Source organism: Herpailurus yagouaroundi, unplaced genomic scaffold (assembly GCF_014898765.1).
Source record: "Herpailurus yagouaroundi ecotype Mexico unplaced genomic scaffold, PumYag 216, whole genome shotgun sequence".
Lineage (NCBI taxonomy): Eukaryota > Metazoa > Chordata > Mammalia > Carnivora > Felidae > Herpailurus > Herpailurus yagouaroundi.
Genome location: NW_024412447.1, coordinates 3,991,541 through 4,010,857, shown reverse-complemented (window position 1 = coordinate 4,010,857; position 19,317 = coordinate 3,991,541). Strand labels below are relative to the sequence as shown.

The 19,317-nt window shown below is 54.6% G+C and overlaps 1 protein-coding gene across 1 annotated transcript in view; it reads left to right on the top strand.

Moving 5' to 3' along the window:
- The window catches only part of TNRC18 (trinucleotide repeat containing 18), an 85,756-nt gene continuing 66,439 nt past the window's right edge, over nucleotides 1-19,317 (top strand). The window contains exon 1 of the mRNA XM_040455636.1: nucleotides 1-353. Coding sequence (XP_040311570.1) covers nucleotides 167-353 — 187 coding nt within the window. The 5' untranslated portion in view covers nucleotides 1-166. The remainder of the gene's footprint in view (nucleotides 354-19,317) is intronic.

Below are 19,317 nucleotides of genomic sequence, written 5' to 3'. Positions count from 1 at the left end.
GCGGGCCCGCAGCCGAGCGCAAACCCCGCTGGCCGCCGCCGCCATGCACGCCGCGGAGCCCCCGCCGCCCGAGGACTCTGGGACTACGCCGAGGCCGAACTTTTAGGTCCCACTGAGCGAGGCCCGCGGGCCGGGTGGGGGGCTGGCTGCGGCACTCCCGCGGAGGATGGATGGCCGAGACTTCGGGCCCCCGCGGTCCGTGCACGGCCCCCCGCCGCCGCTGCTGTCCGGCCTGGCTATGGACAGCCACCGCGTGGGCACTACTGCGGCCGGACGCCTGCCCGCTTCTGGCTTGCCCGGCCCGTTGCCGCCCGGGAAGTACATGGCTGGCCTCAATCTCCACCCGCACCCGGGTAAGTGCCTTGCGCCGTGGCCGCCCCCTCCTGCCCCCCGTCCCCCCCCCCCCGGGATCTTGGGGAGGGAGGCCCGGGAAAAACTGTTCGGCCTGTTCCTTGGCGTTCTTGGGACGCGGCACGTCTCTTTCCCTGGGCGGGTCCACGGGGGTGCGGGCAGGCTCAGCTCCCAGGGCGGGGAGACCCCCGGGCCCGGGACGGAGGCCATTCCCGAGGCCCCGGCGGAGAGGGTGCGCGGCTCGTCTGCTTTCCCCCGTGCGCCATGCCCTCCCGAAGCATATGCATCTGCCGAAACCGGAGCCTCCGGAGGCGATTCCGACTCCCGGGCCCCTGCTGCTCCGGGCCAGCCTGGGATTTTCAAAACCTGGGCGAGAAAAGAACAAGCCCGCTCCACACCCTTTGAGACGTCGGTTCCCCGAGCTCGAATCCTTTTCTTGGCAAACGCCCTTGCCCGGCGCCCGTGGGCCGTTCTAGCCCCTCCACTCGCAGCGTGCGGGGTTTCCGTCCCGCCCCGGCGTCGGAGGCTGCGGGGAGAACGGCCTCGGGCGGGCGGGGACCGTCTCGCCACCTCTCGGCCCCCGGGAGGAGAGCGGCGGCCCCGGGACTCACACCCCGGTAGGAGGGCAGCGGCTGCGGCCCCAGGAGCCCCTTGTTCTCCGGCGGGAAGGCGGGCGCGCGGCGCGGTGGGGCGCAGAGACTGGGCCGCCGCCATCCCGAAGCTCGGGGAAGGAAGCGGCGTGCGAGCGGATCTGGCCGGGCACGAGCGGCGGAGGGAAAACCTTGGGCCTGACCTCGAACGTCGGGAGAAGGTGGCCGAGAGGGCCCCGGAGGCCTCTGCCTTTTCCCGAGAGGGGCCGCTGAGGCTCGGTGGGGACGGCCCCCGGGCGGGAGAAGCTCGTCCTGGGCGGGCCGCGGCCGCTGCAGTCCAGCCGGGTGGGAAGGGAGGCGAGGGGCACCTCCACACATGCCACCGGCCGCCGAAGGACACCCGCTCCCTCCTCCCCGGCTGCCTCCAGCTGCTTTGCTTGGCGTCCTACGCTTCACTTGAAAAAAAGCCACCTCTCCCACTCCAGAGTGTAGTCTGGGACTCTTGCGATTTCTCGGGGAGCCGCCGACTCTCCCCTCGGCCTTGGAAGGGACTCCTCCGGCCGCAGTGGCCGCCTTGGCCCTGTCCCACCGACCCTGCCCGCTCGACCGAGGCCGCGCTGGCCGGTTTTGCCTGTGTCTTTGATTTTTTTTTTTACGGAACTTTTCAGGAACCGGAGTCCCGGGGCTCAGAGGGACAAAGGGCCTTTGTGAGGCGCCGGGCAGGGGAGGGGCACACGCGGGGGCCGCGAGCCCGGGCATCCCTACCCGCCGGGGTGCGAGGACTGGGTCTTGGCTTGGGGGCTCGTGCCCGTGTCCCCCCTGGAGCTGAGGCCGCATTCTGCCCAGGGGGCCGTGACCAGGGCTATGGTTTTCTCTACCGTGGTGCCAGGATCCCAGGGAGGGGTTAGGGGCTGCCCGCGGTACAAAGGGCAGCGTGGCCATCCCCTTTTGCCCGCCCTGAGGCCAGGGTAATTTTTGTGTTTGCCTCTCTTTTGAGTTCATCCCTTCACTTAGTTCGCCCCAGGGTCGTGGCGGCATCCCTCGGCCTGGGAGTCAGACCCTGGGTCTTCCTGGCTGGGGGTGCCTTCCCTGGTCTCTGTGTCCCCCCCCCCCCCCCCCAGCCAGGGAGAAGGCGTCCCATCTCCAGCCTGGTTCCTGCCTGACAGAGCCATGTGCCCTAATGAGAAGCAGGAAAAACAGCTACTACTCAAGGGGGTGCCTCTGGCAGCCTGCAGTGTGCCAGGGCCCAGCGGGCCGACTAACGCCCATTAGCTAGATGGGGAGGCTGAGGCTGGATAGGTGAAGAACCTTCCCAGCGGCAGGCAGGACAAGGAAGTCCAGCTGGAGGTGGCCGCAGAGGCCTGTCTTCTGAGCCTCCTGCTTTAGAAGCCGTCTGCCTCCTGCATGCTTGGCAGCTGAGGTCATGGAGGAAATAGCAGGCAGGCTTGGAAAGTGCTGCTGTGGCCATGCTCACCTGCGAAGGAAGGGTTGGGGTGGGGGGCAAGCTGGCGCTGTCCCTCGCTGCCTCCACCTTGAGTGGCCTCAGGGAGACCCTGGACCCTAGGCCAACGCCCAGAGCCCAACCCAGTGCTAATCCTATTAGCCAGGAGGTAGAGAGCTGTTTCCCATTCACTGCTCGGGTGGGGTGGATTACAGATTCCTCAACCCAGCCCCCCTCCCCCTCTTTCTTTGCTGGGTGCAGGTGCTAAGTTTTCTCTTTCAGGCGCTTCTCCTACTTGGCTGTCAGCTTCTTAGGTCTGGCCAGCGTTATCAGCCCTATCTTTATTTGTTTGTTTTTGTTCTGGGAAGCCAGGAGAGGCTGAGCCATTTGCCCTGGGTCACACAGCGAGGCAGTGTGAGACCGGATTACTCCGACCCCTTCCTAGTCTGCTCTCCAGAGTGGGTAGGGGAGCCTGTGAACCTACCAGAGCTGCTCCTCTGGGAGACTCTGGGAGAACTCCTGGCCGGAGGGGGACCCTGGCTAGGGCTGGGCTGTGGCCACCCCATCAAGGCAGGTGTTGACAGGGCACTGTGGTGAGTGACCCCCCCCCCCCCCCCCCCCCCCCCACGCCTTTTTGCATCCTCGGTCTAGGCTGAGGGCTTTGGCTCTTTCCTGTGCAGAAAAAGAGGCAAATAAAGAATAAATGGGGTTTGGTTGGCCATTACCTTGCGGGTAACCTTGAGTATTGTTATACAGAGTGAGCTCTTAAATGTTCTCAGCAGTCAGTGAAATGGACAAGTAAGTGACAAGCACCTTTTAGGCTCCCCTCTTCAGTTCTGGGGCTGGGAGCCCTGGACCCAGCCCTCCTCAGGCTGCAATTAAAGACCTATTAGCAGGATTTTGTACTTGGATGTTTATTCTCCCTGCCCCCACTCCCTGGGCTGGCTGGGCCCCGCAGGATACATGAATGGGGGGTGGAACCCAAGGATCAGGACCAGGAGGCCATGCACTTTGGACTGGCCAGTGGACAATAGGGGGCCACGGGCCTTCTCCAGGGTCCATCAGCTGTATCTCTGGAATCCAGCCGGTCGGCCTACTGGGATTGATTTAAAGAGATTAATCAGTGGGACTGGCCGGTGGAGTGATACGATCCAAAGATAAAGGAGATTTGCTGGGTGCTTCCTCCTCTCTGAGGCCTGGGGCAGGTTCTGGACTCTGGATGGGGGGCGGCAGGGGGGCTCCTGGGCTCCCTGACTCTCCGAGCCTACTGGTTCCTTAGCTGTCAACCCAAACACTTCCTTTCTTCCCTTGTTCATTTACTCGGCAAGCCATTTCCAAGCGTCTCTTGCGCGCCAGGCACTGCTCTGGCTCTGGGAATCCAGCGATGGCCAGACGCAAATCTTTGCCCTCATCGGAGTCCCGTTGTAGTGTGGGGGCCAGGCAGTAGTCGCACACACACATCGTCGAAGGAAATCGTTTTAAATAGAGATACAGGCTGCGAAGGAAAGAGAATGCCCAGGGTCTGTTTGGGCTGGAGTGAGGGGCTCCCAGGAGTGAGGGACTAGGAGAGCGGAGAGGGGGACCCTGCAGGTCCCTGAAGGCCAGTAATGAGGTCTTGGAATTTCACACTGAGGAATGAGAAGGCAGTGGAAGGTTTTAAACGGAGAGGGTGATTCAAAGCGAGGGACGTTTTACAGAACTGGTCTGGACTCTCTTTTTCTTTCTTTCTTCTTTTAAATGTTTTTATTTGTTTTTGAGAGGGAGACAGACACAGAAAATGAGAACGAGTTGGGGGGGGGGTGTGCAGAGACAGAGGGAGACACAGAATCTGAAGCAGGCCCCAGGGTCTGAGCTGTCAGCACAGAGCTCCATGCAGGGCTCGAACTCATGAGCTTGAGCTTCGAGATCATGACCTGAGCCCAAGTCAGAGGCTTAAAGGACTGAGCCACCCAGGTGTCCCGGAACTGGTGTGGACTCTTAAAAAATGTCAATGGCATGCCAAGACAGAGGAAGGCCGAGAACAGTTCCTGATTAAAAGACTAAAAAAATGTGACCGCAGAAGGCGATGTATGGCCCGCGATTGGATCTTGGATTGGGGAAGAAATTGCTCTAAAGTACATCATGGGTGCAATTGATGAAATTGGAATATGGGCTGTAGATTAGCTGATAGTGTCAAATCAATATTTGGTTTCATGAAGCTGATAACTGGACCGTGGTTATGTAAGAGAATGCCCTTGTGCTTTGGAAGTAAGAGCACTGAAATGTCTAGGGACAGGGGACATGATGGCCACAACTTACTCTCAGGAATGGCTCAGGAAGAGACAAATTTATAGACGTATGGGAGACACCCATAAATCGCTGAGCCCGAGTTACATACAGGGTGAGAAAGTTCACAATGGCTGGACCTGGGGAAGGTCATATGGCAGGTCATTGTACTATTTCAAACTTATCCCCGAGTTTGAAATTATTTCAAAATAAGCATTTAGCACAATTGGTCTGGGCTGCCAGCTGGAGACTGTGTGGTGGGTAGTCCGTGGCAAGGAGGCTGTTAGGGAAGGTGATAGTGACCAGGGAGGGAGGCTGGAGGCGGCCAGGGTTTGGGGCTTTGGTGGAGGTCAGGCTACAAGGAAGACGCATGGAGGGGAAGAGAAAGAGGACGGAAGCTGGCTGGATTTTTGGGAGGTGCTGCTTGTGGAGGAATGGGGAGGAACAGATTGGGGAGAGTGCGGTGATTGGGCATTCTTGATTTGGATGGGAGCAGCTTGGGGTGCTTTTGTTCCAGCGTGGACCAGTATGGTCTGAGCTGACTTATCTCCCTCCTGGTCATCGTTAGCCCTGGCCTCCACCCAGACTCCAGCCCCATCACTGTGACCACCCTATCCTCCTTTACGTCCCAGCCCAGCTTTTTTTTTTTTTTAATTTTTTTTTTTTTAACATTTATTTATTTTTGAGACAGAGAGAGACAGAGCATGAATGGGGGGAGGGCCAGAGAGAGAGGGAGACGCAGAATCTGAAGCAGGCTCCAGGCTCTGAGCTGTCGGCACAGAGCCTGATGCAGGGCTCGAACTCACGGACCGCGAGATCGTGACCTGAGTGAAGTCGGACGCTCAACCGACTGAGCCACCCAGGCGCCCCCCAGCCCAGCTTTTGAGGGGACCCATGGGAGCTGGTGTCCGGATAGGTCTTGGGGCTCCCCAGGGGCTCCTGGGAGCCCTGGCCAGCAGTCAGTCTTGGCCCCCAAGGTCAGGGTCCTGACCACACTAGCTGCCCACGGAGGCCTGGCATCTGACTCCGGAGGAGGTCAGGCTATTAGGTGGGAAACACCAAAGCTCTGTGCCACCTTTGCAGGCCCACAGATGCAGCCATCACCTGCATCCGAGTTTCCTTCGTGAGCTAATGAAAGCGAACAAAAAAACCCTCTTCATGCGCTCTCCCAATCTTGCACGTTCTGGGCCTTCGAGCCAGCTGAAGATTCTACCCTTTGATCTCCGGATAAAGAACTGCTTTATCTGGAGGCAGGTTGGCCTCGGAGCTGAGGTTAGACTGCTGGAGTTTTGGATCTTGCTCCTCCACTTACTGGGTGTGGGATGTTTCTCTAAGCCTTGATTTTCTCATCTATAAAATGAGTCCATTAGTGATACTGAATTCATCCGGCTGTTGTGAAGTTCGAATGAGCAAGTGCCAGCCAGATGCCTAGCATAGGGATGGCCCTCGCAAAAGTTCGAGTAAAAGTGATTGCTGGAATTATAGTCATCATTAACCGATGACTCAACAAGTCATCAAGTTAACAAGCTAATCTCTTGTTCTAGTCCCGTCCTCTCCAGGGGACTTCTGGAATTGTGTATTAGGCCCCTCTGAATGGCCCATGGGCTTCTGGGACTCCAGGGTCCCACCCTGAACCCGTCAATTGAATCTCTCTCTTTTTTTTTTTTTAATTTAAAAAAATTAAAAAAAAATTTTTTTTAATTTAATTTTTTTTAAAAATTAATTTGGTGTAACAGATATACCGTAAAATGCTTCAATCGTGAGTGTTTAGAACATGGCATATTTACAACACGAACACACCCGTCTAACTACCAACCAGCTCGAGATCAGGGCATTGCCAGCGTCCAGAGGGTGCCATCTTGTTCTCTCCTAGCCACCCTCTACCCCACCTCCAACATCATTTCTTATTTCTGGTACCTTAGAATCGTTGTGCCTATTTTTGAACTTTCTATATATAAGTGGAATCATACGGCGTGCCCTCTTTTCTTTCTGCTTGCTTTCACTCAGTCGTATGTACGTGAGATTTATCCGTATTGCGGTGTGAGGCGGTAATTTATTTCTTGGTGCTGTGTAGTATTATACAGAAAAATAGTACTACTTTATCCCCTCCTGTCGATGGACACTGAGGGTTTGCTATGGATACTGGTGTTAGGAACATGACTTTTGGTATACATACGTACACAGTTGTTTGGATATAGTACCTAGGAGCAGACTGTTTGCTCACAGGGTATATGGAGGTTCAAGCTTTAACAGTTGTGCGTTCTCCAGTGGATGTTCCATTGTACCCTCCTGGCAATATCATTCCACCTCTTCTGCGTCTTCACCATTCCTACGAATATTGTCAGTTTCCTTCAATTCTACTCATGCAGGTGAGTGTGCGTTAGTATCTAATTGTGTGCGCATCTTAAAATCCTTTCCCTCGTTTATTTTTTTTTTTAAAGTTTTATTGAGGAATACTCTGCCCACTGTGAAGCTCACCCTTTAAGAGTGTGCGGTTCTGCTTAATGCTAAATATAAACATTAGAGTAAAAGTTACACATCATTTTAAAAGTCAGTTAGTGTTAGAAGAAGAATTATGAAGAAAACCAGCCATCCCCTGCTTCCTGTCTCCCTAGTCTTGATTCCTTTAGTTAACTCTTTTGGCTATTTCTTGAAGCCTTTTCATCCATATTTCTATGTAATAACCTGCTTCTCCTGCTAGGTATTTTTCAGTCTTTGCGATTCTCTGTTGACTTCTGTGGAAGATGAGCATTTTGTGTGGACTGTCTGAGTCTGAATCATGACCCTGCTACTTCTTAGCGTGAGACCGTGGGCAAGTTTCTTTACTTTTCTCTGTGCCTTGAAAATGTTTGTCATCTGTAAAACAGGGGAAAATAATAGCGACTGCTTCAGGAGATTATTGTGAGGATTAAATAGTTAATACGTGTAAAACACTTAGAACAGCATCTGGAATATAATAAGCTCTAGTAAGTATTTATTATTGTTGTTATATCATGCCCCATCATGTTTCTTTCCTCTGTCCTCCCAATATATGTGAAATAGAGTCTTGTTTAAACCAGGTTTATTATTACGTGTTTGGCTTTGTAAATATTGCCTACATTTGAGCCAAGTAGTATAATAAAATTCACTTCTTTATTTCCTGGAGTTATTCATTGCCTTTTTTTTCCCCCCTTTAATTTGCTGGGATTTCTTACAATCTCTGTCTTCCAGTCTCTTGGACTCCTGTTTATTTGGTCATATGTACTGGATTAGTGCCTCTTTTCTTGCATATTTCTTTCCTAGAGTTTTCCATCTTTCTGGTCTAGTCTGGTTTGCCTGGTGCTTGGCCCTGTTTTAGAGCCATAATCCTTCAAACCCCCTTTATCTCTCTGCTGTGTTGGATTTCCTGTTTCCTCACTCCCTTGCTTTCCTTTTTTTTGTGTGCTTTACTTCCTTGTTTTGGTAGAGCACATCCTGCTGCAGTTTTCTGTGAAAGAGTCCATGGAAGGCAAGTTTTTTTGAGGCCTGGTGTGCCTGAAAATGCCTCTGTTCTACTGTGATACTTGACAGGCATTTTGGAAATAATTCACCCCTGGTGTTTGAAGGAATTGTAACATCACCTTCCAAATTCCAGTGTTACTTTTGAGTAGTGTGATGCTCTTTTGTTTCTTGAACTTCATGTGTGAACCTTTTCTTTTCTTTTTTTTTTTTTTTATCCTTTTCCAAATGCTTAACATGTTTTAGAACTACATCAAGAGCATTGGCTCTACAATTCATGCACAAACATGCTTCACCACTCTCTAGCCATGTGGTCTTGGACATGCTTTAGTTTTCTTCTTTGTGAATTGAATAATAGTGCCTACCTTTTACCATTTCTACGAAGACTAAATGAGCTTATGTACATAAATGCCCAGGACATTGTTTGGCACAAAGTAAGCCTCATGGATGTTAATACTGTTACTATTCTTTTCATCACGTGTGGTCTGAAATTTCATATCGATGTGTCTTCCTGTGGATTCTTTTGCATTTCCTGTGTTGGGTGCTCCATAGGCCATAGTAATCTGGAAACTGAGGTCCTTCGGGCTGAGTTATTATTATTTTTTTGAATTAATATTAATTTTATTAGTATTTTGTAATCCCCTTCCCTCTAGTACTCCTATTTGTTAGATATTGGATCTCCTAGACTGATCATCTACCTTTTTTTATACTTTATTTTTTATTTTCCATCTCTCTTTATTCAGCTTTCTAGGACGTGTTCTTAACTGTCTTCTAACCTTTCAATGTAATGTTTGTAATTTCTAGGAGCTCTTATAATTGGATATTCTTCCTTTTTGTTTATTTTTAGGTTTATTTATTTATTTTGAGAGAGAGAGAGAGAGAGAGAGAGAGAGAGAGAGAGAGAGGGCATGTGTGCGTGCATGAGCAGGGGAGGGGCAGAGAGAGAGGGAGACACAGAATCGGAAACAGGCTCCAGGCTCTGAGCCATCAGCCCAGAGCCCGACGCGGGGCTCGAACTCACGGAGCGCGAGATCGTGACCTGGCTGAAGTCGGACGCTAGTGTCTCTTCATATTTAAGATGGGAGGCACAACAAAGCTAGGGGGACCCATTGACCCTTGTGGAACTCCCCGGAATGTCTCTATAGATCTTTCCCTTTTGAGTTTGCCAGACTCCCAGGCAGGAGTTCCAGTCTCCTGCCCACAGGGGAGCTAAAGCCTGGCTGTTCCCCTTCCAACAGCTGGAACAGTGGAAGGAGGTTTCTACTGAGATCCATTTTTCATTTCGGTCCCCACCCCAGCCCTGAGGATGTAGCCAAAGACCCTCAGTGGCTCCGTCGGCCCCTAGTAAGTAAACAGAGGGCTTGTGGGGGGCTCTCCAGTCTTTCTCTGCTCCTCTCTGCACCATGGCCTTTGCAGGTGCTGGGTCCAGGTTCTGCACCTCTCACGAATTGCTCGTTTCTCGGTAACCTCCGAGGTTCAGTGGCAATTCCCGCCCCCCCCCCCCCCGCCTCTTTGGTCCCTGCTTCCTGCTTCCAGAATGTTGTGAGTGTCGTTTCCTTCATTCCTGCATTTTGTTGTTTCTCTCCCTGTTAAGCTGCATTGCTGTTGTTGTCGTGGGGTTCTGGCGTTTGGGAAAGGATTTGGCAGGACAGATTCTATGCGCCACTTCTGGGATCCAGCCCACTCTCCTTCCCCTGGCCCCTGTGCCTGGGAGGGGAGGCCTGGTTCCTGGGTCCCTGCCTGTCCCACTCACGGGCTTTCTAGCTTTCGGCCAGGGGTTCCAGAAGGCCCTCCTCCCTCCCTCTCTACTTCTTCCTCTAGACCTAGACCTAGGTTAGGGAGGAAAGAAAATCCACGGGCAAGTCCTCTAATTGCTTTAGAATTGAGAACGTCTGGAGCTCTGGGGCAAGGCTGGAGTGGAGGCATTTGCATGTCTTTGGCAGGGTTGAGGCCTTGACCCTCTGGGCTGCTGCGGGATTCCCTTTGTTTGGACTCGAGCACCTACTTTGTGGGCTGGGCACCTGGTTGGGGCCGGGCAAAGTCCCAGCCCACAGGGGTCCCATATTCGGGGCTGGGAGTGGGACGGGGGTTAAAGCCCCCTTGTCCTTCTGTGGTGGGGGTGGGGTCAGCTAAAAGATGTGCTTTGGGATCTGACCCCCTGGGGGGAGCCAGGGTTGCCTCCCAGCGGGAGGGGAGAGGCCTGGTAGCTAGCACAAGGCTGAGTGACGGAGCTGGAGGAACAAAACCCAGCGGCCGTAGCTGGAGAGGCGGGATGGGGAGGGGAGGCTGGGGCCGCCCAGCGGGTCTCCTCCCCTCCGGGCAGGGCAGGGCAGCAGCTGGTCGATCTGGCCTGGTGGCTCCTCTCTGCTTGCCTTGGAGGAACCCCTGCACCTCGACTCGACTCACCGCTGTCTCTGCCGCACTGATGGGAGCTTGGGGACGGTGGCAGTGGCCACAGGTCCCGTGGCCCAGCCAGAGCACCAAGAATGTGCAGAGCACCAAGAAGGCCCCCCCCCCCCCCCGCCCCCCAACCCAGCCTGGAGCTCTGTCCCTCAGCCTTGCTTACCTGTCGTGTGGGACTTAGCTCTAGCATACGGGAGTGCTGTGGTCACGGCTTCGTTCCTTTCCTGCTGCCTTCATTTTACTTTAGAGGCAAGTAAGGCACAGAGAGGTGGTGTCACCTCCCCAAGGCCACACAGCTGGGAAGTGAGGGCCTCTAGAAGCAAGGCCGCCAGAAAGCCAGATGCTGGGGAGAGCTTGGTCATTGGTAGGAATTTATCCTTCTCTTTCCTTTCTTCCTCTCTTGGCTCATTTTAATTTATTCACTTGCTTCAGTTTTTGCAAATTTTGTCAAGGTGAGAGTTTGTAAAAATTACTCATAAAGATTACTTAAAATGTAATACTTATCACGTTAGTGTTCAGATTGGCCTCTCTCCACCCCCACTGACCTTTCTTTTCCTACAGATTTTTTTTTTTTTGAGAGAGAGAGAGAAGCGAACACACACACACACACACACACACACACACACACGCAGGAGAGGGGCAGAGGAAGAGCAGAGAGAGAATCCCAAGCAGGCTCCACACTCGGCACAGAGTGCCTTGATCCCACAACTATGAGAACATGACCTGAGCCGAAATCAAGAGTTGGACACTTCACCCACTGAGCCACCCAGGTGCCCCATATGGATATTTTTTTTTTAATTTTTTTTTTCAACATTTATTTATTTTTGCAACAGAGAGAGACAGAGCATGAACGGGGGAGGGGCAGAGAGAGAGGGAGACACAGAATCGGAAACAGGCTCCAGGCTCCGAGCCATCAGCCCAGAGCCCGACGCGGGGCTCGAACTCACGGACCGCGAGATCGTGACCTGGCTGAAGTCGGACGCTTAACCGACTGCGCCACCCCAGCGCCCCATGGATATTTTTTATTGGCGTTTAAGATGCACAGAGAAATGGGCATAGATCATTGACGTACAGTTGTATTATTTTTTCACAAACTGAACCCGCTGCGTTAACGGTCCCCCTGCTCTCTTCCCCCTCCCAAGAGGTGACCTTCTCAAACCACCCGAGATTTGAGTCGCTTGAGTCGCCTGTCCGCGCAGGTAGTACAAGGAAGCATGTGCTGTGTTGCCTTTTGGGTGAGGTGGTGAGATTCGCCACGGCCCCGGTCTGGGTGGTGGCAGCTTCTCCTCGCTGGGGATGTTCGTGGTGCGGCCAGGTCACGATTTGTTTATCCGGCTGTTGATGTACATTTGGGTCGTTTTCTGATTTTGCCTACTATCGTGGTCAGACTCTGCGCGCGGAAGGCGTAGAAATGCCGACTTGCTGTGCGCGTTTCCACACCTTGCCCTCGGACGTATACCTGCGAGGGCACGGCTGGGTCACGAAGGTTGGCAGATTGTGCCCAACCGGTCGTGAGAGTGGTTGTACCGATTTACGCTTCCTCCAGCCGCGTGTTAATATTTAATCCTGTCCATCTTTCCTTGTTGACATCAGCCCCTCTGGCCGGCCCGGATGTGGTAGTTTAAATTCACGTTCCCTCCCTGGTTTTAGAGGCTGAGTACCGGGGCGCCTGGCTGGCTCAGACGGAGGAGTGTGCAACCCTTCATCTCAGGGTTGTGAGTTCGAGCCCCACGTTGGGTGTAGAGAATACTTCAGGAAAAAAAAAAAGCTTAACAAGAAAGAAAAGAGAGTAAGTGCCTTGTTATCAGGTTACTGGCCATTTGGATATCTTATCTGTGACCCTCCGGGTGCCCATTTCTACCTTCTCTTGTCTGACTTTCTCTCATTGAATTGCAGGAGTTCTTTATATATTCCGGATACAGACCCTTCCCTGGTGACGTAGGGCACAGATCTTTTTCCACGCGGTAGCTTCCCTTTTCTCCCTCCTAATGGTGTCCTGGGATGAATGGACATTTCTCATTTGAACGTAATCTCCAGTACATCATTCTTATCTCTTTGGTTCGTGCCGTTTATAAAACGGGCTTTGAGAAACCTTTGTTTGCCCTCGGGCTGTGAAGGTATTTTTTCCGCCATGTTCTTCTAGAAGCTTTCCTGTTTTGCCTTTCACGTGGAGATCCACAGTCCACCTGGAATTGATTTTCGAAACCTTGTCCCCATTAAACAACAATTCCCTGTTCCCTGCCCCTCCCCCCGCAGCCCCTGCCACCCACCCTTCTACTTTCGGTCTCTATGAACTTGGCGACTCCAGGGACCTTCCTAAAAGAGGGATCCTACTTTGATCTCTGCATTTGTCTTTCTGTGTCTGGCTGATCTCCCTGAGCATAATGTCCTCAAGATTCATCCATGTTGGAGCACATGTCAGAGTTTCCTTTTTTTTTTTTAATAAACTATTTGTTTATTTTGAGAGAGAGAAAGAGAGAGAGAGAGAGAGAGAGAGAACGAGCAGGGGAGGGGCAGAGAGAGAGAGGGAGAGAGAGAATCCCAAGCAGGCTCCACACTGCCAACACAGAGCCCGATGCCGGCTTGAACTCATGGACCGTGAGATCGTGGCCTGACCAAAACCCAAGAGTCGGACGCCTAACTGGCTGAGCCACCACCCAGGGGCCCCTCCTTTCCTTTTAAGGCTGCATCATGTTCCATTTTATGGATGGACCGAGTTCTGGTTATCCAGCCGGGCCTTGGGTGGCTTCTACCTTCGGCTGGTGGGAATAATTGTAAATGATGCCTCTCCGAATACGGGTGTGCAGATACCTCCTCGGGAGTCTGCTTCCTATCTGGGGGTAACGTTTAGAGACTGAACACGCACACACAACTGCCAGGATTTGGATGGGGATTGCATTGAATCTCTGGCTCAGTCTGACCAAAGTGAGCATCCTAGGAGGTACATCTGGTGATTTCCTCGGGAGGGACCCCCAAAGTGGGTCTGCATGCCTTTTCCGGGCCTTGAAGAGTTCTGCTGATTCGCTTTCTGAAAGCTGGGGATGGGCTGGCTCTCTACTCACCCTCCCTGGGTGGCTTCCCACCCCGCCTCCGCCCTCCCCGCAGCCAAACCCCAAATGTGCTCGTGGGAAAGACAAAAATGGCGTCATCCCCTTTTGATACTTCTTTGTAAATCCTAACGAGAAATTTCTTACTGGATTCAGCCATTTGCTGTTGTCGGTGATTTGCTTGGGATTCTTACTGAATGATCAGACTCTTTTTTATACGGCGAGGGCATTAACCCGCTCTCTGGCTTAGATATTACAGAGGTCTGTGCGTCTCGGGATCAGTGGGAGTGAAGGTCATTTTATCTGGAGGGTCCTCACCCTATTTTCAGCTGCTGTCATAGAAACGCCTGAGTCACATGTCGGTGCTCTGGGCTGGAACGAGCTCTTTTCTGGGTGATAACCCTGATTTGATCATGCCGATGAGATGCTCTGATAGCCTTTGGTGACACTTTAAGGGATACAGCTCCTTTCTGAGGCCGGAACGTTTTAAATAGAAAGGGACGATAGATTTGTTCTGTTTTGGCTAGGGGGAGACTTTGCTGGGAGTGAAACCAGGCAAATAGGGTCTAGCGTCTGGGTGGTGTGGCTGAGTGGAAAAGTGTAGAATTTGGAGTCAGAGCCTCAATTTCTTCATCTGCAGAAGAGTTAAGAATCCTCCCCTCCCAGGGTTGAGGAGGGTGGGGAGACAGAATGAAGCAAAGCCTCTTGAACACCGAATGCCGGCTGCGAAGCAGGGTCTCAGGAAGGGCTCTGGCTGATCATAACCTCGCCCGTCCCTCTTCTCCATAATTGAGCTCCTTCTGTGTGCAGCGTAGGGGGCACTTGGGGCGGAATAAACCCACACTGTAACGTAAGGGTCTGCGGACCCTAGCCAAATTAGGCGTACCTCCGGTTTTTTGTAAATAAAGTTTTATTGGCACAGAGCCCAACAGTTTATGTGTTGTCTGTGGCTGCTTTCCCTGTAGCAGGCAAGATAGGCCCACAGTGCCTAAATGATTTATTATCTGGCCCTTTCAAGAAAAAGCTTGCCGACTCCTGTTCCAGTGGGTGGAGAGGGACAATAAACAAGGAGCTACAATAAAGAAGGAACTAATGTGTGCTTGGTATGATGAATGGTGATAAGCGCTATGGAGAAAAATAGTTCAGGAAAGGGTGTAGGGTGGGGTGGGTCGCAGTCCAAAATAGCGTGGTTAGCAAAATAAAATAGCATGGCTAGGGAAGGCCGTATTCATCAAGCGTCACTTGGGGTATAAGAGAAGGGAGCGAGGTCTATACAGATGGGAGTTTCCAGACCGTTTGGCGTATCTGGAGGGAGGAAGGGATTCCAGGCTGAGGTGCAAAGGCCCTGGGGTGCAGCCTGTGAGGCTGTGCTGTTCCATGTTCCAGCCCAGCCCATTTGGAGTGATAAAATCCTTCATCGTTCACCAAACCTTTGTACCCGCCATGATCTCGCCAAGTACCCCTCCCTGCTCCCACCAGAGCAGGACTAGGAGGGTCCCCAGTGACTTCCATCTGTTACAGCGGCAGGATTCCACTGGCCAGCTGAGGTGGCCTGACTGTTACTCTGGCCGGGGCACGGGGGGTGTCTGGCAGCAGATGGGCATAGCATAGCACATTACAGAGTGTATCTGGATGGGCTTAGTCCCCAACTCCTGACACACAGTAGGCCTACATAAGCATTGAGGGCGGGAGGGAAGGAAGAAAGGAGGGATGGATGGATGGACAGACGGAAGGACGGACCTTGTCTGGATTCAAGTTCTGCCTTCTGGTGACCTTGGCCAGCTTCGGAGTAGGCAAACCTCGGAAGCTCTTCCTGTGTTCCAGGTGTGGGTGAGGGGGGTGGTGATGGCTGAAAACAGGCTGGCCAGTGTCCCCAAATCCATAGGTCACTGCTGTGATCCTGGGGTGCTTGTCCATGGCTGGCAGTGTGTGGGGTGGGAGGGGCTGGGATGGTGGTGGTCCCAGCTCGGGGAACGCCTGTTAACTCAGTGCGTGAGGGGGCACAGAGTGGGGAGCTAAGGCCGACCTTACCCAGCTCTCTGCTGCTTATGCTCCTGGAGGGACCCGGAGAGCTGGGCCTCAGTGCCTCCTTCCTCGGCCCCCCTGGGGCATCCTTGCCCTCTCCCTGGGCACTGAGGACCAGAGAAGGAGAAGACCACTTTCCAAGCACCTCCTAGGTCCTAGGGTGGCGGTGGGGGAGGGGAGGCCGGGGAGGGGCTTCCTTCACTTTCCCTCACTAGAGGTAGGGGTCCGCCATGGTGGGCTTCCCAAGCTGAGGGCTTGGTGTGACAGTGTGTCTATAGCAGTGTCCCAGCAACCTGGTCCCCCCAGGCAAGCTCTGAGCCTAAGTTTCTTTGTAAAATGAGGAGAACCAAGTTCCTGGCGCTCCCAGGCCTGTGGGAGGGTGAGTCAGGATGGGGAGCTGCCAGCCCAGGGACCGCCTGCCTTGCGCCAGGCATCAGGGCGCTCTGGGCAGAGAGGCTGGTCTACCAGCCAGCAGAGAGGAGAGCTTATCATTTGTTGTTGTTGTCTTCCAGTTCAAGGTGAAATTCATACAGTGAATTTCAAATTAACCCTTCGGAAGTATGTGATTCAGTAGTATTTAGTGCCTTCGTAGGGGGCCATCACTAGCACTCTGCTTGCAAAATTAAAGTTTTAAGGAAGGACAGAGGGAATTTGGGTAGAGGAAGTGGTCCCTTCCACACCCCGACTTTGAGCAGGTGCTCTGCTTCTCCGAGCCCCAGGGTTTGTACCGAAAAATCACGAGAATGACAGTAAAAATGGCAGCTGACGTCCCGTGGCACTTCACGAAAGCGTTTTGCACGTTATGTTTTACCACGTGACCACTTCACACAGCCTGGGGACACTAAGAAACTTGCCCAAAGTCAAGTGGGCCTTGGAGCCAGGGTCTTGTCTCTTTGTCATCCCTGGGGACCCTTCTGTTACCTCCCTTCCTGTGGTGGAGGACGGGCTTGTCAGAGGTCTCGTGCCTGGCCCCAGTCTAGTTTCCAGCAAGGAGAGGCCCTCACAGACTGAAGCTAAATTAAGTATAAACTAATTTAAAATTAAAACACGGTAAAAAAAATTTTTTTTTAATGTTCTTATTTATTTTTGAGACAGAGAGACAGAGCACGAGCGGGGGGGAGGGGCAGAGAGAGAGGGAGACACAGAATCGGAAGCAGGCTCCAGGCTCCGAGCGGGCAGCCCAGAGCCCGACGCGGGGCTCGAACTCACAGACCGCGAGATCATGACCTGAGCTGAAATCAAGAGTTGGACGCTGAACTAAGCCACCCAGGTGCCCCTAGACTCATGAAGATTTCAGAAAATTAAAGATGTGTTAACTCACCGGCCACATTTACGTGCTCAGTAGCCACAAGTGGCTGCTGTAGGTAGCCTCAGCACAGATACAGAGCATGTGTCCAACGCTGTTGGTTACGGGGCCGTAAGTGTCATTGATTCACCTGGCCTGCTCGGAACGGCAAACGGGGCAGCGGGAACATTCTCCTATGGGTGACTGCCCCTCAGGGCTGCAGAGCCGATTGCTGGGCTCTGGGGTCAGCCCCAGCTCCGCGCCCTGCCCAGCGCCCTGTGACTTGCGATCGTTGCTTGTCCTCATGCCTGCGAGAAGAGTCCACAAATGACCACGTGTGAACCTGAAGTGGTTTCAGCATGAGTGGCGCCAGGTGGCCCAGCCTGTTTGTTTAGCGTTCGCCGTTATTATTCTGGATGACGGTAATTTGTTGTGGTTACACGTGTGTTTTAGGTCATTGGTGTTGGCTTCCAGGGCGGCCAGTGAGCAGGCGGCACCTCTTGCCACCAGGGGGCAGCCTGGGGCCAGGGTGGGGGCCGGGCCTCGAGCCCAGCCTGCGGCGGGTGGCAGGGAGAGCCCCTCCCACCTCGGGCCCTGCGGGAGGATTTCCAGCAAAGTCTAGGGAGAGACCATTGGGCTCTGGCCTGACTGTCGCCGTCCCCCCGGAGCCCTGAGACCCACATCGGGGGAGCTAGGAGGCCGTCACCGGGTCCCCAGGGGTGGGTGCGAGGAGCAGGGGTGTGTACCTAGACTTTGAGAGGAGCACCAGGGATGCCGAGGCACGGGCCGGGGCCTCGGACGGCAGCCTGGAGGCTCTGGCGATGCGGGGCGGGGGTCAGCTGCCTGTCCTCCACGCCAGGGAGACCCGGCAGGATGGCCTGGGATGGCGCCTGGTGGGTGTCTTCAGGGGTCAGGGGCCGCCCCTGCCCTTAGTATCTGCGCTGCCGAAGGGAGCACTACCCTGTCTCCTAATCCTGACGCGGGTCTGTCTGCTTTTGCCATCGGAGGATTAGAAACGGCCCTCGCGTAGTCAGTCCACGAGTTGACGCCTGCTGTGCGCCGGGTCCCGGGTGGCAGGAAGTGAGGCTGGCGGTTCTCGCCTGCAGGGAGGGGACCCGCTTGTGGGGAGGGATCCGCATTAGCAAGTGGGTTTGGCAGGGGCTTGGATGCAGTGGCCAGAGGGGCTTCGGTGAGGCGCCGGGAAGGCCCCACCTAAGGGGGAAACGGGCTGGGTCTGGGGGGGTCGACAAGGACACCTGGGGGCTGGTGCCCGAGCGGCTGGGTGGAACGGAGGCAGCCACCGGCATTCGGAAGCGTGTTTGGTTTGCATCCGAGATCCATCGCTCAGCGGCTTCAGGAGAATAGTTCGGGGAGAGCACGGGGGGCAGGGTATATGTGCAAATGAACACCCCTGTCGTGTGTAACCGTCCTTGTGACTGGCGGTGGGGTGGCGACGGTGTGCCCGTTCCACGGAGTCGCACACCTCTGGTCTGGGAGGGGCACACGTTGGCCCGCGTGGTCTTGCCAGGGCACCAGAATTCCCGCCGGACCCGGGGAAGGGAGTTTGGGCGCCGTTGAGCCCCTGTGGCGGGCGGGAGCCGTTGGTGGCATCCGGGCACCAACGCCCCACCGGGCCTTGGGTGCTGCTGGGCGGGTTTCACAAGCCTGGGCAGGGGCAGGCCTGGGCCACCGGGCTTCCGCGCGGCCCGAGGCAGGAAGAGCTGGTGGCTGATGTAAGCCCTTGCGCAAACCTCTGGCTGCTGGCTTCCGGAGCCTTCTACCCGCCTGCCTGCCAAGGAGGAAGCCTGGGGCCTGGCGGGGCCCAGAGGCCCTGCTGCCCGGGCTCGGGCCACATGGGTGTCCTGACCGGCCGCCATGGCCCTGGGTCCCGAAGGCTTGGCGCTGGAGTCTGGTGAGGGGGCTGGGTGAGGCCGGGCTGGAGGACGGGGACTCCGCAGACACGGGGTCTGGTGATGGCACATGTGGCCAGAAGGTGTCCTCCTGCCGTTTCCCTGCATGTACCCCCAAAGGGACCGGGTGGACTTTGTGGCATCCTGTGCCCCCGGGAGGTAGTAAGCGAGCACCTGTCGTATACAGACTGCATACGGCGCTGCTGGGGACCCTGAGGTGGGACGGGGCTCTGGGAGCCCCCCCCCCCGTGGGCTGGGGCCGCCGATGGCGTCTCGTCTGGGTCATTGCAGACAGTGCCCGCCTCACAGGGACGTGGGGAGGTTACCCGAGGGGGCACACGGGCAGCCCTTAGCTCGGGCTGGCCAGAGCTGGCTCCTGCTGGCTGCTTGGCCATCCCCGCCGTGCTCGGTTCTGTGTGCAGGCCTCCGCCCCTCCTCCAGGGGGCGTTGGCGGGAGGATTCAGTCCCCAGACTGGTGCTCGTCAGTGACCGGGCGAGTTTGTTGTTTGTTGTTACTATTCTC